Below are 17,008 nucleotides of genomic sequence, written 5' to 3' on the forward strand. Positions count from 1 at the left end.
TGCATGAGAGGGGAGCACCCTGTTGCAACAGTTCAATAAAGATCAGGCTTACTAGCTGCTTTGCTTCTCAATATTCTCTGGATGGCCTCTGTTATTTTCTCCTACCAATGGAGAACCTACAAAGGACTCTATAAGGGCTCTTGTATACCCCATATGGGAATAAGGGCAGATTTTGTTTACAACACCCATCAACCCAGTGATCAACCAGATGAGTAAGGGAAAATGCCCCAAGCAGAAATTAAGAACAACAGCTCTACTCTCTCCCCACTTGTGATTCCTTGCAGTTTGTATTCACAAGCATTCACTGAGCCAAACACCCCTTTTGCGAATAAACCACCAGCAAAAGAAAGACATGATTCCTTCTCTATCCTTTTTTCAAAAAAATTATTTTTTATTTTAAACGTTTTTCTCACAAAGATCTAAAAAATAACATTCCCCCACCAAGCGCTTCGTATAGAGAAACTTTACCCTGATGCACCCCCGAAAAGTACCACTGTACTCCTGTCCCTCCCACCCCGTGCAAAGATCCTTCCCTGTCTCAGGTCAGCGACAGCTTCTGCCCAGGAACTATGCGCTTGTGCTGCCCTCACAAGGGAGAAAAGCAAACCCTGTTTCCCCTAAAGTGCTGAGGACATGTGCTGTGATCCAGGGGCCTTGAGAGAAGCGCCAACTGCATGTGCGGATTCTGTTTGCACCATCTTTTATTCAGGGCTCTCGCTGGAGCCACCCAGGACGGCAGCCGGAAGGTACGTGCCGGGCTTCTGACACTTGTGACGAAATGACAGTAAGAAATCAGGATCCTGCCAGGGAGATTGGAAACACCTTGTTTCTTGCCACGCCACCCTAGTTCTCTCTCTCTCTCCTCACTCACATTTCATTTTTCCCAGGCTTTGGATAAGACTTGAGTTCCCATCTTGGCTCAGTGCTAGAGCACCTGACTGGCGTGCAAAAGGTCCGAGCCTCCTCCAGTGGCATCTCCAGGATGGGTTGGGTGAGATCCTGCCAGTAGATGCAGAGCTCGATGGACCAATGTTCTGGTTCCATATAAAGCAGCTGCCTAGGTTCCTTATAACTAAGATGGGCTCTCTAGCTTCTGTCTTCTGGAGCAGGAGAGGCTGAGTTGTGATCTGAGGCCAGTGTTCAAATGGCAGGAGCCTTTTGTGAAGAACTCACCTACCATTTTTAGAATGCTACAGGGGAGGCATAATTTGGCTAAATGTGTGTATGTGTGCACCTGCATGTGAAATCAGGCAACACGGCTTGCAGACTTCAAATTCCCCTCTAAGGTTCCTTATGCAATCAAAGTGATGCTCTGGTTTGCTTGGAACTGTTGTGCATCTAACTTTTTGAACAAACACTATTTGCTGTTTTGCTCTTCTCAGCTTCAACACATTCATTGTTTAAAATAGGAAATTAATTTGAGAACTGTTTTCCACCTGTCACTTCCATCAGCACCCATCAACAGATTCTTTCATCCAGGGCCCTCCAGAAGTTTTGTTGGACTACAACTCCCATTATGCTGGCTGGGGCTCATGGGAGTTGGAGTCCTACAACATCTGAAGGGCCAAGGCTTCTCCAGCAGCCTTAAGTACCCATCAGGTCATTTTTTCTGGTGCCATTCCACATCTTGACTGCTGTTTACAATTATTATTTTTTTAAAAAAATCATTTTTCTTCCGTATCCAGAGGAATAAGCTCAAGAAATGCACACACATACTCCACTTTTGAATGAGGCCTGGTAACGTTCAGAGGCACAGAGGAAGAGGCTGGAAGCAGAAATATAGAGCTCTCTCCCACTCTACCCAAAAAACTGTAGCCTGTTTGCTTTCAGCTAAGGCTGTTTCTTTTATTCTGTTTTGTGCAGTTTACACTTCTCATCCTTTAGAGAAGACATGGCCAACTTAGAATCATAGAATCATAGAGTTGGAAGAGACCACAAGGGCCATCCATTCCAACCCCCTGCCAAGCAGGAAACACCATCAAAGCATTCTTGACATATGGCTGTCAAGCCTCTGCTTAAAGACCTCCAAAGGAGGAGACTCCACCACACTTCTTGGCAGCAAATTCCACTGTCGAACAGCTCTTACTGTCAGGATTGGAAAGGATGGGAAATGTAATTGCTTTAAACTTGGATTGAAAGCAATTACATTTCCCACTCCTCACCAATGGCCTGAATACATTTTTCCTCAAGGTGTGGTGGAAACTCCAGCCACAATTTCACTTGTACGGCAAAAGAGCTTCAAGTTGCAAGACACCGAGATATTTCCCACTTCACAGCTGCAGCTCTGGCTCTCTTGTCTCTCTCTCACACACAATTTGGTAGGTCAGGCTAAGTCAACAGTTGTGAAGCCCATGGCGATAACAACACTTACTATTTGTAAAGCACTCTGCTAGATGACTGCAACACTGGCCTCATTCTCACTGAACTTTCAAAGATGTTTCTGGGCTGTACCAATTCAGACAGCAGGTAGGGCTTCACACGGCAGACCGTTTCAAATTTCTTCCTGCATGTAGAAAACTAACATGGCAGGAGCCTTCTCTCTCACATGCTAGTTTTCTACGTGCAGGGTTGAGACAGTTAGGAGAATTCAGCCATTTGCACCCTCACCTGCAGCCTTAAGTGGTACATTCCTGACCCCAGGTGGAAGTTGGCCAGTCCTCCCTTACAAAGACAGACAGTAAAATCATCATTGCTTGCCAGCTTAAATCAACCTTACTGTTAACAATTTGCATCTTTCCCAGTTTTCATCTCGGGCGTACATCATTCAGCTCTTTTTTTCATTCTGTGATCTTTTAAGCTGCCAGCTCATTCCAGTTCACCTGTTCTTCTCTTTCTGTCTCTTCTTTGCAATGGCGAGTTGTTTGGGGAGGGGGAACACGAGAGAGGCAAAAGCTTTTGCGTGGATGGGGGGGGGGCAGCTGGCTTCAGTTTATAGGATTCCCAGGAGGGGTAAAAGAAATGCCAAAAATAAAAAGTGCTTTTAATGTTAACCTGCTTTCAGCGACTGTGTTTACGAGTTTACCTCCTTTCTGAAAAGGATTTGGGGGAGAGGGAGGAGGAGAACTGGGAGGGAAGCTGAAGAAGGGGAAGTTTGACTGGAGACAGATCTGTGGGAGCAGGAAGCCAGACGGGGGCTAGGGCTAGGGGGAGGGGTCAGCAACTACAAGATCGTGGGCCAAAACCCACCCCTTTCAGGGATGCAACTTGACCCAGCCAGTTGGCTATCTTAGAAGCATCTTAAGAGGAGAAAATGGCTTCTGTGGCAACAGTCCATGGTGGGGATTGGGACGCCGGCCCATCTCCCCTTGCTCCCTTGTTATTAGTGACTCTCCAAGAAAAATCTAGTTGCTGACCAGGCAACAGCTATCCTGCAACCTGCTCCAAATTAAACCATTCCATCCCCTTAACTCTGCCCCTTCCACTATCATGTGCGTCGCATCCCTCTCATCTTGTGGCTGGTCAGCAGGAGATGGGGGAGGAAATGAATACTACAAGGTGCTTTTGAAAAAAATTGTCCGTTTCCTTTGTTTTGCTCCTTCCTTTTTCTCATGGGAATTTGTGGCAGGGTGTGAGGTATCCCATTGCAGAGGGATGGTTGCTGCTGCTTCTCTTTCCTCCTCCTTTTGTTCTCCCCCTTAGTCAGTTCTGCAGCCTCCTTCCCTTTGCTCACACCCGACGCAGAGGCCGGAAGCCGCGGGGTCGCAGTTTCATCTCTGTGAAAGGGATGGAAAACTCGAATCCTTTCCAGTTAAACCAGTTGATGCCCTTGGATGAGACAGAAATAAAGAAAGAGGGTAAGTGAGAAGTAAGGAGATGCATACATATCTAGGAACAGTATGTTCCCTGATTGGGGACAAGGACATCAGCAGAGCCTGCTGAATCAGGCCAGCGGCCCATCTAGTCCAGCATCCTGTTCTTACAGTGGCCAACCAGAGGCTTGTGGGAAACCAGCAAGCAGGATTCGAACACAAGAGCCCTCTCCTCCCGTGTGGTTTCCGGTGACTGGTATTCAGGTGCATTACTGCTTCCAACTGCGGAGGTACAGCATTGCCATCATGTCCAGCTGCCATCGATAGCCCTCTCCTCCATTAATTTGCCTAATCCTCTTTTAAAGCCATCCAAGTTGGCGGCCATCCTTGCCCCCTAGAGAAGCAAGTTCCATAGTGCGCCATGTGAAAAAGTGCTATCTTGGAGAAGTGGATCTCCATGGACGTTGGACAATTCAGACAGAAAAGAGGAACAGAAACAGCCAACGTTTGTTTGTGTCCAAAATGGAAATCAAACCAGCTGATACACGATTGGTAATCACTGTGATTGTAGCTTTCCAAATGATACCTAATTGATTGTGGGTTTCTCACCCACCTCATTGCTTTGTGCATCCTTTGCCCTGAAATAAATGGGGTGGAATAAATAAATAAATGGAGTGGAAAAGAAGAAGGATAAGGAACTTAACCCAGAAGTGAGGAACTTGTGGCTCTCCTGGGATTGCCAGACTCTCACTCCCATCCCCTCTGACCTAGCCATGCTAGTTAGGGCTAATGAAGGCTGGAGTCCAGCGATGCCTGGGGGGGGCACAGGGTCCTCATCCTTGTTATGTGGATGAAATTAATTATTACAGGGATGGGGAGCTTGTGACCCCCAGATGCATACCCTCCAACTCTCGGTAAGAAAAATCTGGGATCAGCAGTGGCACGGCACCGGAAATCGCTTCTACGCATGTCTGGACAAGCGTAGAAGCAACTTCCGGTGCCGGCGCTGCCCGATTTCCTGTGCCCAGACATGGGCAGAGCGGCACTGGAAGTCGCTTCTACGCACATGCGTAGAAGCGACTTCCGGTGCTGCTCTGCCCTATTTCTGGTGCCCAGACATGGGCAGAGCGGAACCCGAAATCGGTTTTGCGCATGTCCAGACATGCGCAGAAGGAGCCTCCCTGGCAGGTAGGAAATCTGGGGGATTTACGGGATTTTTCTCTATTCGGGATAACAGTTGGAAACGGGTTTAAATACAGGGGTTTCCCGTAAAAAGCGGGAGACTTGGCAGCTATGCCCAGATGATGTTGGACTCCAACCTCCATCAGCCCCAGCCAGGATGGCCAATGGCCACCAGTTTTGGGAGTTTTAGTCCAACATCATCTGAAGAGTCCCAGTTGATGTCCTGAAGGGCTTGTTTGCTACTATAAGAACAAGGATATATGACTACATGGACCATTGTTCTCATCCAGCAAAGTGCTTTTAACTTTCTCATCATATATATTTAAAGGTCCTGGACCTTTGAACATCTGCACAGGAGGTAGAAACTGAACAGGCGAGCAGGTGATGCCCTCCTCATCACGACAATGGGAAAGGGACACTGGTCTGTCACTCATGATTTTCAAGCCCTTCGTGTTTGAAAGGTGCCAGCTACCTGGTGGTCTCGGTTGTTTGCGTAGAGCCCGTTGAGGTTGGCGTAGTGGCAGTTGCGGTACCACCATGCACCGCGGTAAGAGACAGCACAGGGGATGATGACTCGGTTGGGGTCGCGGTCCTTGGTGGAGAAGACGCTGCCCGAGTGGTAGGTGAAAGCATCGCCTGCAGAAGTGGGAAGAAGAAGATTTTGGATTTGATATCCCGCTTTATCACTATCCTAAGGAGTCTCAAAGCGACTAACATTCTCCTTTTCCTTCCTCCCCCATAACAAACACTCTGTGAGGTGAGTGGGGCTGAGAGACTTCAGAGAAGTGTGACTAGCCCAAGGTCACTCAGCAGCTGCATGTGGAGGAGCGGAGATGCGAACCCAGTTCATCAGATAACGAGTCCACTGCTCTTAACCACTACACCATACTGGAAAGGAGGAGAGAGGGTTTGAAACAGAGCACAAATCTCCCTCCTTGAGCCTGTGCTCAGCCTTGAAGCCTTAGATTCCCCACCCCCCCCGGCTCAATCCTGCCTTGAGGTTCCCCCACTCAAAAGAATAATATAATATGAGCATATGGGTATGTATTGCTATGTATTTGTGGGCAGCAGCTGCAACATCTAAGGAGAGGGAGAAGGCTTGTAAAAACAAACAAACACCTTTATCTATGCAGGAAGATTCAAGGCGGGCGAAAGAAAGTCCCTTTCCATACAGTGCATAGTTAAACTATGGAACTCACTCCCACATGAGGAAGTGATGGCTACCAAACTGGATGGGCTTTAAAAAGAGGATTATACACATGTATGGAAGGAAAGGCTATCGATGGCTATTAGCCACCACAGTTAAGTTCTGCTTCCACTGTCAGAGACAGCATGCCTCTGAATAATAGCTTTTGTTTTGTTTTGTTTTGTTTTGTTTTGTCTTTAACTTTCTCAGTTTCTCAGAGTGGCGGGGGAAACCCAGCCAGATGGGCGGGGTATAAATAAATAAATAAATAAATAAATAAATAAATAAATAAATAATAATGTTCACAGAATCACTAAATGATAGAATTGTAGAGTTGGAAGGGATCCCATTGGTCATCTAGTCCAACCCCCTGCAATGCAGGAATCTCAGCTAAAGCATCCATGATAGATGGCCATCCAACCTCTGCTTAAGAACCTCCAGTGAAGGAGAGTCCACAACCTCCCAAGGGAGAACTGTCAGACAGCTCTTACTGTTCCTCTGAGTCAAGTTGCCGTGCAGACAATCCTAAGCACTCCCTCTGAAACCAAATTGCCTTTCAGCATCCTCTTCTTGCGAGCTATCTGATTGGATGCCACCTGACAATGGTGACGGTCTGGAAGCCCCAGGCCCCCTCACCAGCAGTGCCGCTGTAACTGCCCAGGTGCAGGCGGTAATGATCAGCAGGGGGATCCACGCGGAAATTCTGATAGGTTGCATAGACAGACTCGTTCCCAGCCCGCAGATCCACGCGCAGCTCGTAGTCCCCTGATGTCGTCAGCTGGTGCAGAGCATCATTCCCTGGAGAGCAAGGCAGAGAGCAGGATGAGCCCCATTTCCCTCGCACACCCTGGTTCCCATCCTCCTGCAACACGGCTGTAACTTTAGGCTGTGTGTTTTGTTTTCTTTGGAGAAGAGGATTCTGGTGACTTTGCAGAAAAAGAGAGCCAGTGTGATCAGATTTTTTAGCCTGAGGGCTGCATTTTTTCCCTGTGCAAACTTCCAGGGGTCAGTAGCAAAACCAGGAGGAAGTAGGGATGTCATGTTTATCTTTGTACGTCAGGCTACTCGCTCTACACACATTGACGCACCCCTCTCTATCCTGCATATGGGCAAGCAAAAGGCATCACTATAGTGCAAGGACACATTCCAGCCAGGCAAAGACACCCAAGGAGAGTGTTGAGCAATGCCAGTGAGGAGTGTAGCCTGGGGAGCATTCCAAAAGCCAGCTGAAGATGCCCAGAGGGTCGCCTTTGACCTCTGTCCCTGACATATGGCTTATGTTTGAGAGGCCTGGTTTTAAATCCCAGCGCGGCTGGGGAAAGCCTTTCTTGTGTCATGTGCTTTTTTTTGGCCTCTGTTCCCAGTTTGTAAAAGGACAGTGGCAACAAACCGGCCACAGCATCCTTTGGTGCAGATGGAGGAATTAAAGGGTAGCTAAGCGATGTACACACCTAGCCAGAACTCCCGGGTGAGGTTGCCGAAGCCGGTGGCGTATTCCTGCCAGTTGCGCCAGAAATTGGTCTCGCCGTTCATCCGACGTTGGAAGACCTAAAGAGAAGGAAGAGGAGCAAAAATGGCATAGTGTGTGTGTGTGTGAGAGAGTTTTGTATATGCACGTCCAAATGAACTTCTGGTGTGTTTATGTCTGCTGTGGGTAAACAGATAAAATTTGCATCAAGGTGGCCCAATGTCAGTGCCAGCTACAACTGGATTTATGGATAATACAAATGAATGCCCCTCAACATGCTCCTGAACAGCACAACTGCATAAATGAAGAAGCCCCACAGGGATGGGGGAGTCTGTTTTGAACGGACACCACCTTTGAATGTTTCTACCCATAATTCCATTCCTCTGCTACGCCCCTTAATACTTACTATCCAGCCTCCTCCGTCAGTCTCCATGTCGCAGTACACCTGCAAGGGGCGGTCCTGGTTGCCCCCAAGATAAATCGTCCTCACTCTGGAGGTTCCCGGCCCATTCTGGCTCTCCTCTGCACAATCCCGAGGGAAGGGGTATCTCAGGTGTCCTGCCGAGGAAAGAAAAGACGACTCTGCCAATGTCTACCCTATATACTAATTGCAAGCTCATTCTCTGTTTGCTGATCCTTATGTAGCTATCCATATGGATAGGCTCAGGGGAACCCCAAAGATACAAAACAAAAACAAAAACATGGGGAAATAAGCTGCTCCAAACCATCCCAATGAAGACAGATTGACAGAATGCTGGTTGACTGTTGAAAGGAGGGTGAGCAGAAAACCTTGGGGCGGGGCATGGGCATGCTGGAATGGAGTACGGTCATACCTCGGTTTAAGTACTCCTCGGTTTGAGTATTTTAAGTTTAAGTACTCCGCGGACCTGTCTGGAATGGATTAACCCACTTTCCATTACTTTCAATGGGAAAGTTTGCTTCAGGTTAAGTACGCTTCAGTTTAAGTACTCCACGGACCATCTGGAACGGATTAATCCACTTTCCATTACTTTCAATGGGAAGGTTCACTTCGGGTTAAGTACGTTTCAGGTTAAGTACAGACTTCCGGAACCAATTGTGTTTGTAAACCGAGGTACCACTGTACCTGGAAGAGAGCACGGCCAGCTGGTTCAAATCCCAAAGAGGAGTATTCCACGCTGCAACATTTTGTCACAGTTCCCACTTCAGTATAAAGGAAGATAACCTCCATTTTCAGGAGCAGCTACTGGGGGCACATATGAGGGACTTGCCATTATTGTGCCCTGCTTATGAGCTTCCTAAAGGCACCTGCTACCATACCAGACTAATGTTTGGGGCAGCGGTGGGGGGAGGAAAAAACTAGATCAGATGAACGGCATAATTCAATATTAAGAGAGCTGAATTGTCTAAGAAACAGTGGAGCAGCAACAAACAGACAACACGGTAATGTTAGCAAAACAATGAAAAGGTAAACCACCATTTCACAGGAATGGTTCTTCCCCGTTTCACAGGAATGGTTTCCTCAGGGGGCGGACTCTTTCAAAGGTTCATGTGCAAAAACTTAACAAGATTGAATCTTTGAGGATTGTGAGCTTCGGTAGTCTTGTTAAGTTTTTGCACGTGAACCTTTGAAAGAGTCCGCCCCCTGAGGAAACCATTCCTGTGAAATGGGGAAGAAGCTGGCCACCCATCGGATGAGATAAGAACGCATGGGAAGAGATAAGAACGCGTGATACATCATAGCACTTTACTATCAGACTTGATTATTGCACTTTATACTGGACCTTTAAGACCTCGAGCATGAGATTTTGTACACATTTTTGAAACTCCTTGTATATGTGAAGGTCGTTGGTGCATATACATTTATATATTTGCACTTCATGGTGGTTTACCTTTTCATTGTTTTGCTAAGAAACAGTGGAGGCTGGTCCATTTGGGGGGAATGGGGCACTGCCTCACCAACCTCTGTCTGCCCTCAGCCAGCCCCCCTCCTGCTGTCCTTCTTACTTATAATCATTGAAGAAGGAGGCACTGACTGTCTCAATGTTGCCCTTGTAAAATTCAGCAGGGAGGAGGATGGGGACAAAACTGGAATGATCTGGCTCACCCTGTCCTTGGCTCTCTGACTCCACCTACTGTTGGCCTCCTCTGCCTTCTGCCCTGCCAGTCCCAATGGCTGTAAGTCACCATTGCTCAGAAGGGATTATTCTGAGAAAAACTGTCGGACACCACTGCCACTGGAATATTCAGGAAATTTCCCCATCCCTAGTTTCGCTGCCTACAAATGGTGCAGAGACTTTTGGGCCCAATTTTCACTTAGCATTTAAATCTTCCTGTTTCATAGCATAAAGGGGTTGGGTGTGTGGTCCCAAGATGCAGAATCGCAAGAGGGCAGCCTCCTGTTCTAGAAAACAGCAGCAGTTTCCCCTCTTCCTCCTCGAGGAGCGTGTTCACACAAACAGAGATGAGTCTGGAGTTAATGACTTGTGGGCCTCATTCTTACATGTGAATGTCATCACTGCAGAATGAAAAACGGGGTGGGAGAGGCATGCGAAATGCAAACGGGCGTTCTCTCTCTGGTACAGGGTTTGCGAAGCTGTCAAAGCCTCATGTGCCTAAACACAAATGTGTTGACCCTCGGACGCCCCAGGCAGAGCAATTACCGGTGGTGAAGGACGTGGCGGTTGGGGCTGTAGGAGTGCCTCTTCTCAGTGCCTGGACTTGAACCTGGTACCGACTGGAAGGAATCAGGTCTTGGAGTTCATACGAGGTGACAGAAGCATCCACGGTGATCTCCTGTGGAGCAGACAATGAGGGGCAGTGAAAAGCCAAACCAATAATATACTGTGAAGCTTACATGGTTAACCCCAAAACTCTTCCCTTATAATAGAGTGCTCCCAGCCCTAATATCAGAAAGGTGAGTCAGCCAATGAGTCTGACACTTCATATATTCTCATGGAAGGATTGTTCAGGGCCTACATACTGGCTTTACATATTGGTAAGGTAAAGGGACCTCTGACCGTTAGGTCCAGTCGCGGACGACTCTGGGGTTGTGGCGCTCATCTCGCTCTATAGGCCGAGGGAGCCGGCATACAGCTTCCAAGTCATGTGGCCAGCATGACTAAGCCGCTTCTGGCGAACCAGAGCAGTACACAGAAGAAGAAGAAGAAGAAGAGGAGGAGGAGGAGGAGGAGGAGGAGGAGGAGGAGGAGGAGGAGGAGGAGGAGGAGTTTGGATTTGATATCCTGCTTTATCACTACCCTAAGGAGTCTCAAAGCGGCTAACATTCTCCTTTCCCTTCCTCCCCCACAACAAACACTCTGTGAGGTAAGTGGGGCTGAGAGACTTCAGAGAAGTGTGACTAGCCCAAGGTCACCCAGCAGCTGCATGTGGAGGAGTGGAGACGCGAACCCGGTTCCCCAGATTACGAGTCTACTGCTCTTAACCACTACACTACATTGGCTCCCGTTTACCTCCCCGCCGGAGCGGCACCTATTTATCTACTTGCACTTGACGTGCTTTCAAACTGCTAGGTGGGCAGGAGCTGGGACTGAACAACGGGAGCTCACCCTATCACGGGGATTCGAACTGCCGACCTTCTGATTGGCAAGCCCTAGGCTCTGTGGTTTAGACTGTTTAATCCCAACGGGCTCTGCTTTGTAGGTTTCGACTTGAAAACAAACCATGCCCTGTAGTGCCACCCCTAGAAATTTTCACTTCTCAGGGAACTGGGGAGTGCATAACAAGAACAATGCTAGACAGTTGGGTACCTTTGATTGCCCAGACGGGGTTTCATAGGTTAGCAGATATCCACCAGGAGGGGCACGGGGTGGCAACCAAGTGAGACGAGCACTGCGGGATGAGATTTCACTAGCCTGCAGATCCCGGGGTCCATCTGCCCCTGGAAAATGGAGAGGAATGAAGGCTTAAGAAAAACCAAAGCAGTAAAGTTATCTACCTGGCACAGGGAAGATTCCTGCCCCTCTCAATGCAACATGTCCCCTCTCAGCAGCGTAAAGCAGAGGGACCCAAGAAGGAAGTGCAGGGATAGCTCAGTTGGCAGAGCATGAGGCTCTTAATCTCAGGGTCGCGTGTTTGAGCCCCATGTTGGGTGAAAGATTCCTGCATTGCATGGGGTTGGACTAGATGACCCTCAAGGTCCCACCCAACTCTGCGATTCTGTGATTCTATGTAAACTTGACTAAGGAGGACAAAATGAGAGCCCTGCAAGATCCAGGCCAAAGGTCCATCTAGCTGTTCTCACAGCTGCCAGTCAGATGCTTATGGGAAGCCTGAAAGCAGGACTTTCCTCACTTGTGATTCTCAGCAACTGGTATTCAGAGGCATATACTGCCTCTGACAGGGGAGGGAGAACAGACTTAGGACATGGTTCCCTCCCAAATCTATTTCAGGCCCTCCAGTCTCCATTGGCTGGCTTTCCTGCCCTTTGTGAGTCTCGGAATGTCTCAGTCTATTCCCAGGCCGCATCTGCATACCGGTGGTGAAAGTGGCGCTGGCGGGAGAACTGCGGTTCCCTCCTTTCTCCCCATACACGCTGGCCCGATATTCTGTGTCCAGGTGCAGCCCTGACAACTGTAATTCAGCCCGGTTCCCTGGCACTGACTCGGAGGCCCTTGCACCTGGGAGAGAAAGAGAAGAGACGTATTATAAAGAATGGGCCCTGCTGTAAGCAGAGATGGGTCGATCTGTCAGCTTTGGGTTTCTTTGGTTTTACCTTTTTTGCATTCACAGGTTCAGGTCTCCATACTGCCACATCACCTGCAATCTTTATTTTTTGAAAAGGTAACATGCTCATGGAAATTCACCAGCATTTTAGTGTGAATTACACGTGTCTGCAAGCAATTTTGCTCCTTAATTCTGGGCCACTTTCCACCACTGTCCCCGAGCCGCTAGTTTGCGTCTGACTCCAGCTGTGGGACTTCTGAAGTTCTACTAACAACAACAACGCAGATCGCAGAAGTCCAAGGCTTACACGCCTTTTCCTCTTGTCTTGTGGCCATGTCTACCTTTTGTGGCAACAAGTACCGTATAATGCAATGAATTACACTCTCAGTCTCCCCCCTGCCTCCCTAATGGAATAAGGGACTTGACCACCTGCAAATCATCCCGCCCCTGCCCAAATCCCCAACTCTCACCACCAGCAGGCCCATAGGTGACAATGTAGTTGTTCATCTCAGCCACAGCAGGTTGCCACGTAAGCACAGCTGACGAATCGGTTACGTCGATGGCACGCAAGTTGGAAGGACCATCCGGAACTGTGAGGAGGAGAGAGGAGGATGCTGAAGGAGGTAAAAGCCCCAGCAGAACCGGTTGAAAGGACCCTAGGAAGAAGGTATGGGAGAGAACCCCTTTCTCCCTCTCCACCCTGAAACCTTGCAGACATACTGCTGTGCCCAGGTTTGATGTGCAAAGTGGATTCCTGGTCTTGGAAGAGACCGGAAGTGGTTGAGAGTTGTTGTCGTTTCTATCATGCAATATTATATTTCAAATGGATCACTAAGTTATTTATTTTTGTAGTCATGCTTTTCACTATGACTTCTTTGTGTTGGATCTGATTGGTTGTCGGATGTGTGATCTTTGTTGTATATTTTGTCGTTCCTATGGCTTGTGAACTCCCTTATGTATAGCAATGTGGAAAGGCGGTATACAAATTTAAAATGGAATTGCTGCAATGTGCTGTATGTGAAGCTTCCCTTAGGCTTTTCTGGAGTACAGTTGTACCTTGGAAGTCAAACAGAATTCATTCCGGAAGTCCGTTCGATTTCCAAAATGTTCAGAAACCGAAGTGCGGCTTCCGATTGGCTGCAGGAAGCTCCAGCAGCCAATTGGAAGCCGCGGAAGCCCCGTCTGACGTCCAAAAATAGTTCACAAACCAAAACAGTCACTTCCGGGTTTGCGGCGTTCGGGAGCCAAAATGTTCGAGAACTAAGCTGTTCGAAAACCAAGGTATGACTGTACTGCAATGTGCTTAATGTGAGGTTTCCCCTGGGCTTCCCCTGGAAACTGCAGCTGTTGCAGAATGCAGACATCCCGTTGACGCCATAGAACACCTCTGCTCAGGGAGCAACACCGGCTGCCAATATGCTACAGAGTGCAGTTCAAGGTTTTGCTTTTAGCACCTAAAGCCCTGAACGACTTGGAACCACCTTGCCCCATATATCCCTGTTTGGCAACTGTGTGCCTGTGATGGACCCTGCTGGGAGGAGCTCCACATGCCCCAGAAGTGCACTTAGTTTGTACTGGGAACTGGGCTTTTAGTGTGCTCACTCCAGCACTCTGGAATCAGTTACAAAGCTGAAATTAGACAGGCGCATAGCATCTTGTCATTCAAGTGACTTGTTTTTGTTTAAGAAGGCTTTCCTAGAAATGAAACCAGGTCTGTTTATGGAATATTGTCAATGGTATAACTTCGGAAATGGTGATCATGCATGATCAAGCTTTCTTTAGCGCCTCAGCCCTTGCTCCCCCCCCCCCCAGGACTAATTGCAGTAATCAGCAGTCATTAACAGCCATCCCAGGTTTTACCACTCCCATCAGCCCATCACCCATTCCCACCCACCCCTCCACCCTCTGTATATATATATAAGGGTCTGACACTTCTGTTTCTAGTGTATCTGAAGAAGTGTGCATGCACACGAAAGCTCATACCAAAATAAAACTTAGTTGGTCTTTAAGGTGCTACTGAAGGAATTTTTTTCTATTTTGCTTCGGAAATGGTTTTATCGCTTTTAGGTTGTTTTTAGAGATTGCATCTCTTGCGTTTTATCTTTTTCTTGGTACATTGCTTTGACAGTTTCTGGGTGTGAAGTGGCTTATAAATCTGTAAAACAAGGAAACGAATAAAATTCTGGAGTGTTGCAGCTTTTTTCCACGGACGTACCTGTGGTGACATAACCCACCAAGGGCTCGCTTTCTTCGAACCCACGAACAGACATCACAGTGACCTCATAGCTGGCCCCGGGGATCAGGCCCTCAATGGTTGTTCGGAGCTTGGATCCATCCACAGAGATGCTCCTTGGCTCTCCTGCAACAGAATTAGCAGGTCTCAAATCTCTGCAGAACTGCAGGACACCAGGATGTCAAAGGCTTGTCTTAGGAGGCAGCACATTATTCCTCAACTGGCCAGGACTGCGGTGTCACAGGCTGACTTAGGCTGCTGTCTGGACTCCAAGAGTAGGATTGCTGCTAGGGATGGGCAGATCTGCCAGGTCATTTCTCTCAGTTTCTGACTTTTCCAAACCTTAATAGTTTAGTCTGCACATGTCAACATAGGTTTGCAGATTATTATTATTGAGCTCTCCATGAAAATCCATCGGTATTTTAGTAAAGTAAATACACATTTTGCTTACCTTCCAAGTTCCGGACTGCAGAATCTGGGACCGGCAGCCATTTGACACTGGAAGTTGCGTCGATGTAACTTCCGGTGTCGCTTTGCCCTTCTATGGGCACCCAAAATGGCCGCCGCCGGCTTCGAAAATCGCTTGTGCGCATGTCAGGAAGTGCTCCGATGCAACTTCCGGTGTCGCTCCGCCCATCCATGGGCACAAAAATGGCCGCCGGCAACACCGGAAGTGACGTGTATGCACTTCCGGACATGCGTACATGCGGCTTTTGAAGCTGGCGGCGGCCATTTTGGTGCCCATAGAAGGGCAAATTGGAAAGAAAAAAATGGCCGCCGGCAGGAGAAAATAATGGAGAAAAACGGTAGACGAAGTGATACGGGGGACCACCGGGAAAAGGTAAGTAAAAAAGGGGTTTTCCCGGGGAAAACGGGAGACTTGGCAGCTATGATTTTGTGTACAATGTTCCCTGAATTGCAACACAATTCCCCCTAATGTAATGCATTTTTGAGGATATCAAAGATATCTGGGAAGCTAAACATGCCACCCTGTCTAAAGGTAAAGGTAAAAGTAAAGGACCCCTGGATGGTTAAGTCAAGTCAAAGGCGACTATGGGGTTGCAGCACTTATCTCGCTTTCAGGCCGAGGGAGCTGGTGTTTGTCCACAGACAGCTTTCTGGGTCATTTGGCCAGCATAACTAAACCGCTTCTGATGCAACGGGACACCGTGACAGAAACCAGAGCACACGTAAACGCTATTTACCTTCCCGCCACAGCGGTACCTATTTAATTTTCTACTTGCACCGATATGCTTTTGAACTGCTAGGTTGGCAGGAGCTGGGACAGAGCAACAGGAGCTCACTCCGTCGTTGGGATTCAAACCACCAACCTTCCAATTGGCAAGCCCAAGAGGCTCAGTGGTTTAGACCACAGTGCCACTTGTGTCCCTTTTGCCACCCTGCCTACCCCACGGGAGACAGGATACAAGGCCTCACCTCCATCCGAGGGCTGGAAGGAAACTTTATAACCATCAACACGAGATGACGGTGACCCCCAGTTCGCCACCACGGAGGTCTCACGGATGTCACTGAAGAGCAGGTCCCGGGGGCTATCGAGCTCTGGAAGGAGAAAGAGAAAAGGGAACAGATCGTTTTGTTCCATGCAGGAGAGCTCAGAGCTGCATTGTTGGAGCTCCTAATATCATGCCCTTCCTTTAAAAAAAGTTTGGAGTGGGAGAGAGGATCTGGATCTGGATTTGGGCTGCTGCAGCACCACAGGGGACACAGGGCTTGATCCGCAGCCCCTGCTCTCCGCATGGAGTGGCCCTGAGCCCAATAGCCTGCTTTTTTGGAGAATGAAATTACGTAGGGGGTTCCAGTTGCATGACTCCAACATAACGCATCGTTTGGCCCTCGGCATCCAAAACAATACCCACGCTTTGGCACCTGCCTCTCTGTTGCTCGCTCCCCTCCCCACTTGAAATCACCCTCCCTTTCTCCTGGGATTAACTGTGGCCAGTTTGGCTGACCGCAAAGGAAACAGAGAAACGCCAAAGATTAATTCCTCGGGTCTCACAAAGGAAACCACAGCTGGAAGCCAGCCGAACCCTGCGAGCTAAGCCAGGGGAGCTAAGCCAGGGCTGCAGCTGTTGGGGCTGCTTCTCTCGCTGCCTCCTAAAAGATCAGCTTGGACCCTTCGAGCCGTTTCTGCGCTCCCCCCTCCCCCCCATGGCCCTCTTAGCCTAGGTTAACTGGTACAGTTTGGTGGCTGCAGCTGGCTGTGTTGTGCTCAGGGGTGAAAGTGTGTGTGTGACGGAAATCCTTACTTTTAAAAAAACAATTCTACATTTGCAGAGCAAATGAGGGACAAGTTGGTTTTCTAAAAAGTCCCTCTCGTTTTTGCTGCTTTGTATGTGGGTAGAACAGGTATCCCCAAACTGCGGCCCTCCAGATGTTTTGGCCTACAACTCCCATGATCCCTAGCTAAGAGGACCAGTGGTCAGGGATGATGGGAATTGTAGTCCAAAGCATCTGGAGGGCCAAAGTTTGGGGATTCCTGGGGTAGAAGAATGAGGGCATTTCAG

The 17,008-nt window shown here is 48.5% G+C and overlaps 1 protein-coding gene across 7 annotated transcripts in view; it reads right to left on the bottom strand.

The window, feature by feature from the left end:
* Positions 1–367: 367 nt before the first annotated feature.
* The window catches only part of TNXB (tenascin XB), a 117,718-nt gene continuing 101,077 nt past the window's right edge, over positions 368–17,008 (bottom strand). For all 7 annotated transcript variants that reach the window (XM_035107292.3, XM_035107289.3, XM_035107294.3 and 4 more), the window contains 11 exons: positions 15,921–16,043; positions 14,466–14,609; positions 12,721–12,840; positions 12,061–12,204; positions 11,335–11,465; positions 10,228–10,360; positions 7,992–8,143; positions 7,569–7,665; positions 6,754–6,915; positions 5,404–5,567; positions 368–3,765 (listed from right to left, as the gene is read on the bottom strand). In XM_035107292.3, coding sequence (XP_034963183.3) covers positions 3,667–3,765; positions 5,404–5,567; positions 6,754–6,915; positions 7,569–7,665; positions 7,992–8,143; positions 10,228–10,360; positions 11,335–11,465; positions 12,061–12,204; positions 12,721–12,840; positions 14,466–14,609; positions 15,921–16,043 — 1,469 coding nt within the window. In that variant the 3' untranslated portion in view covers positions 368–3,666. The remainder of the gene's footprint in view (positions 3,766–5,403; positions 5,568–6,753; positions 6,916–7,568; positions 7,666–7,991; positions 8,144–10,227; positions 10,361–11,334; positions 11,466–12,060; positions 12,205–12,720; positions 12,841–14,465; positions 14,610–15,920; positions 16,044–17,008) is intronic.

This window comes from Zootoca vivipara, chromosome 2 (assembly GCF_965207765.1).
Source record: "Zootoca vivipara chromosome 2, rZooViv2.hap1.1, whole genome shotgun sequence".
NCBI lineage: Eukaryota > Metazoa > Chordata > Lepidosauria > Squamata > Lacertidae > Zootoca > Zootoca vivipara.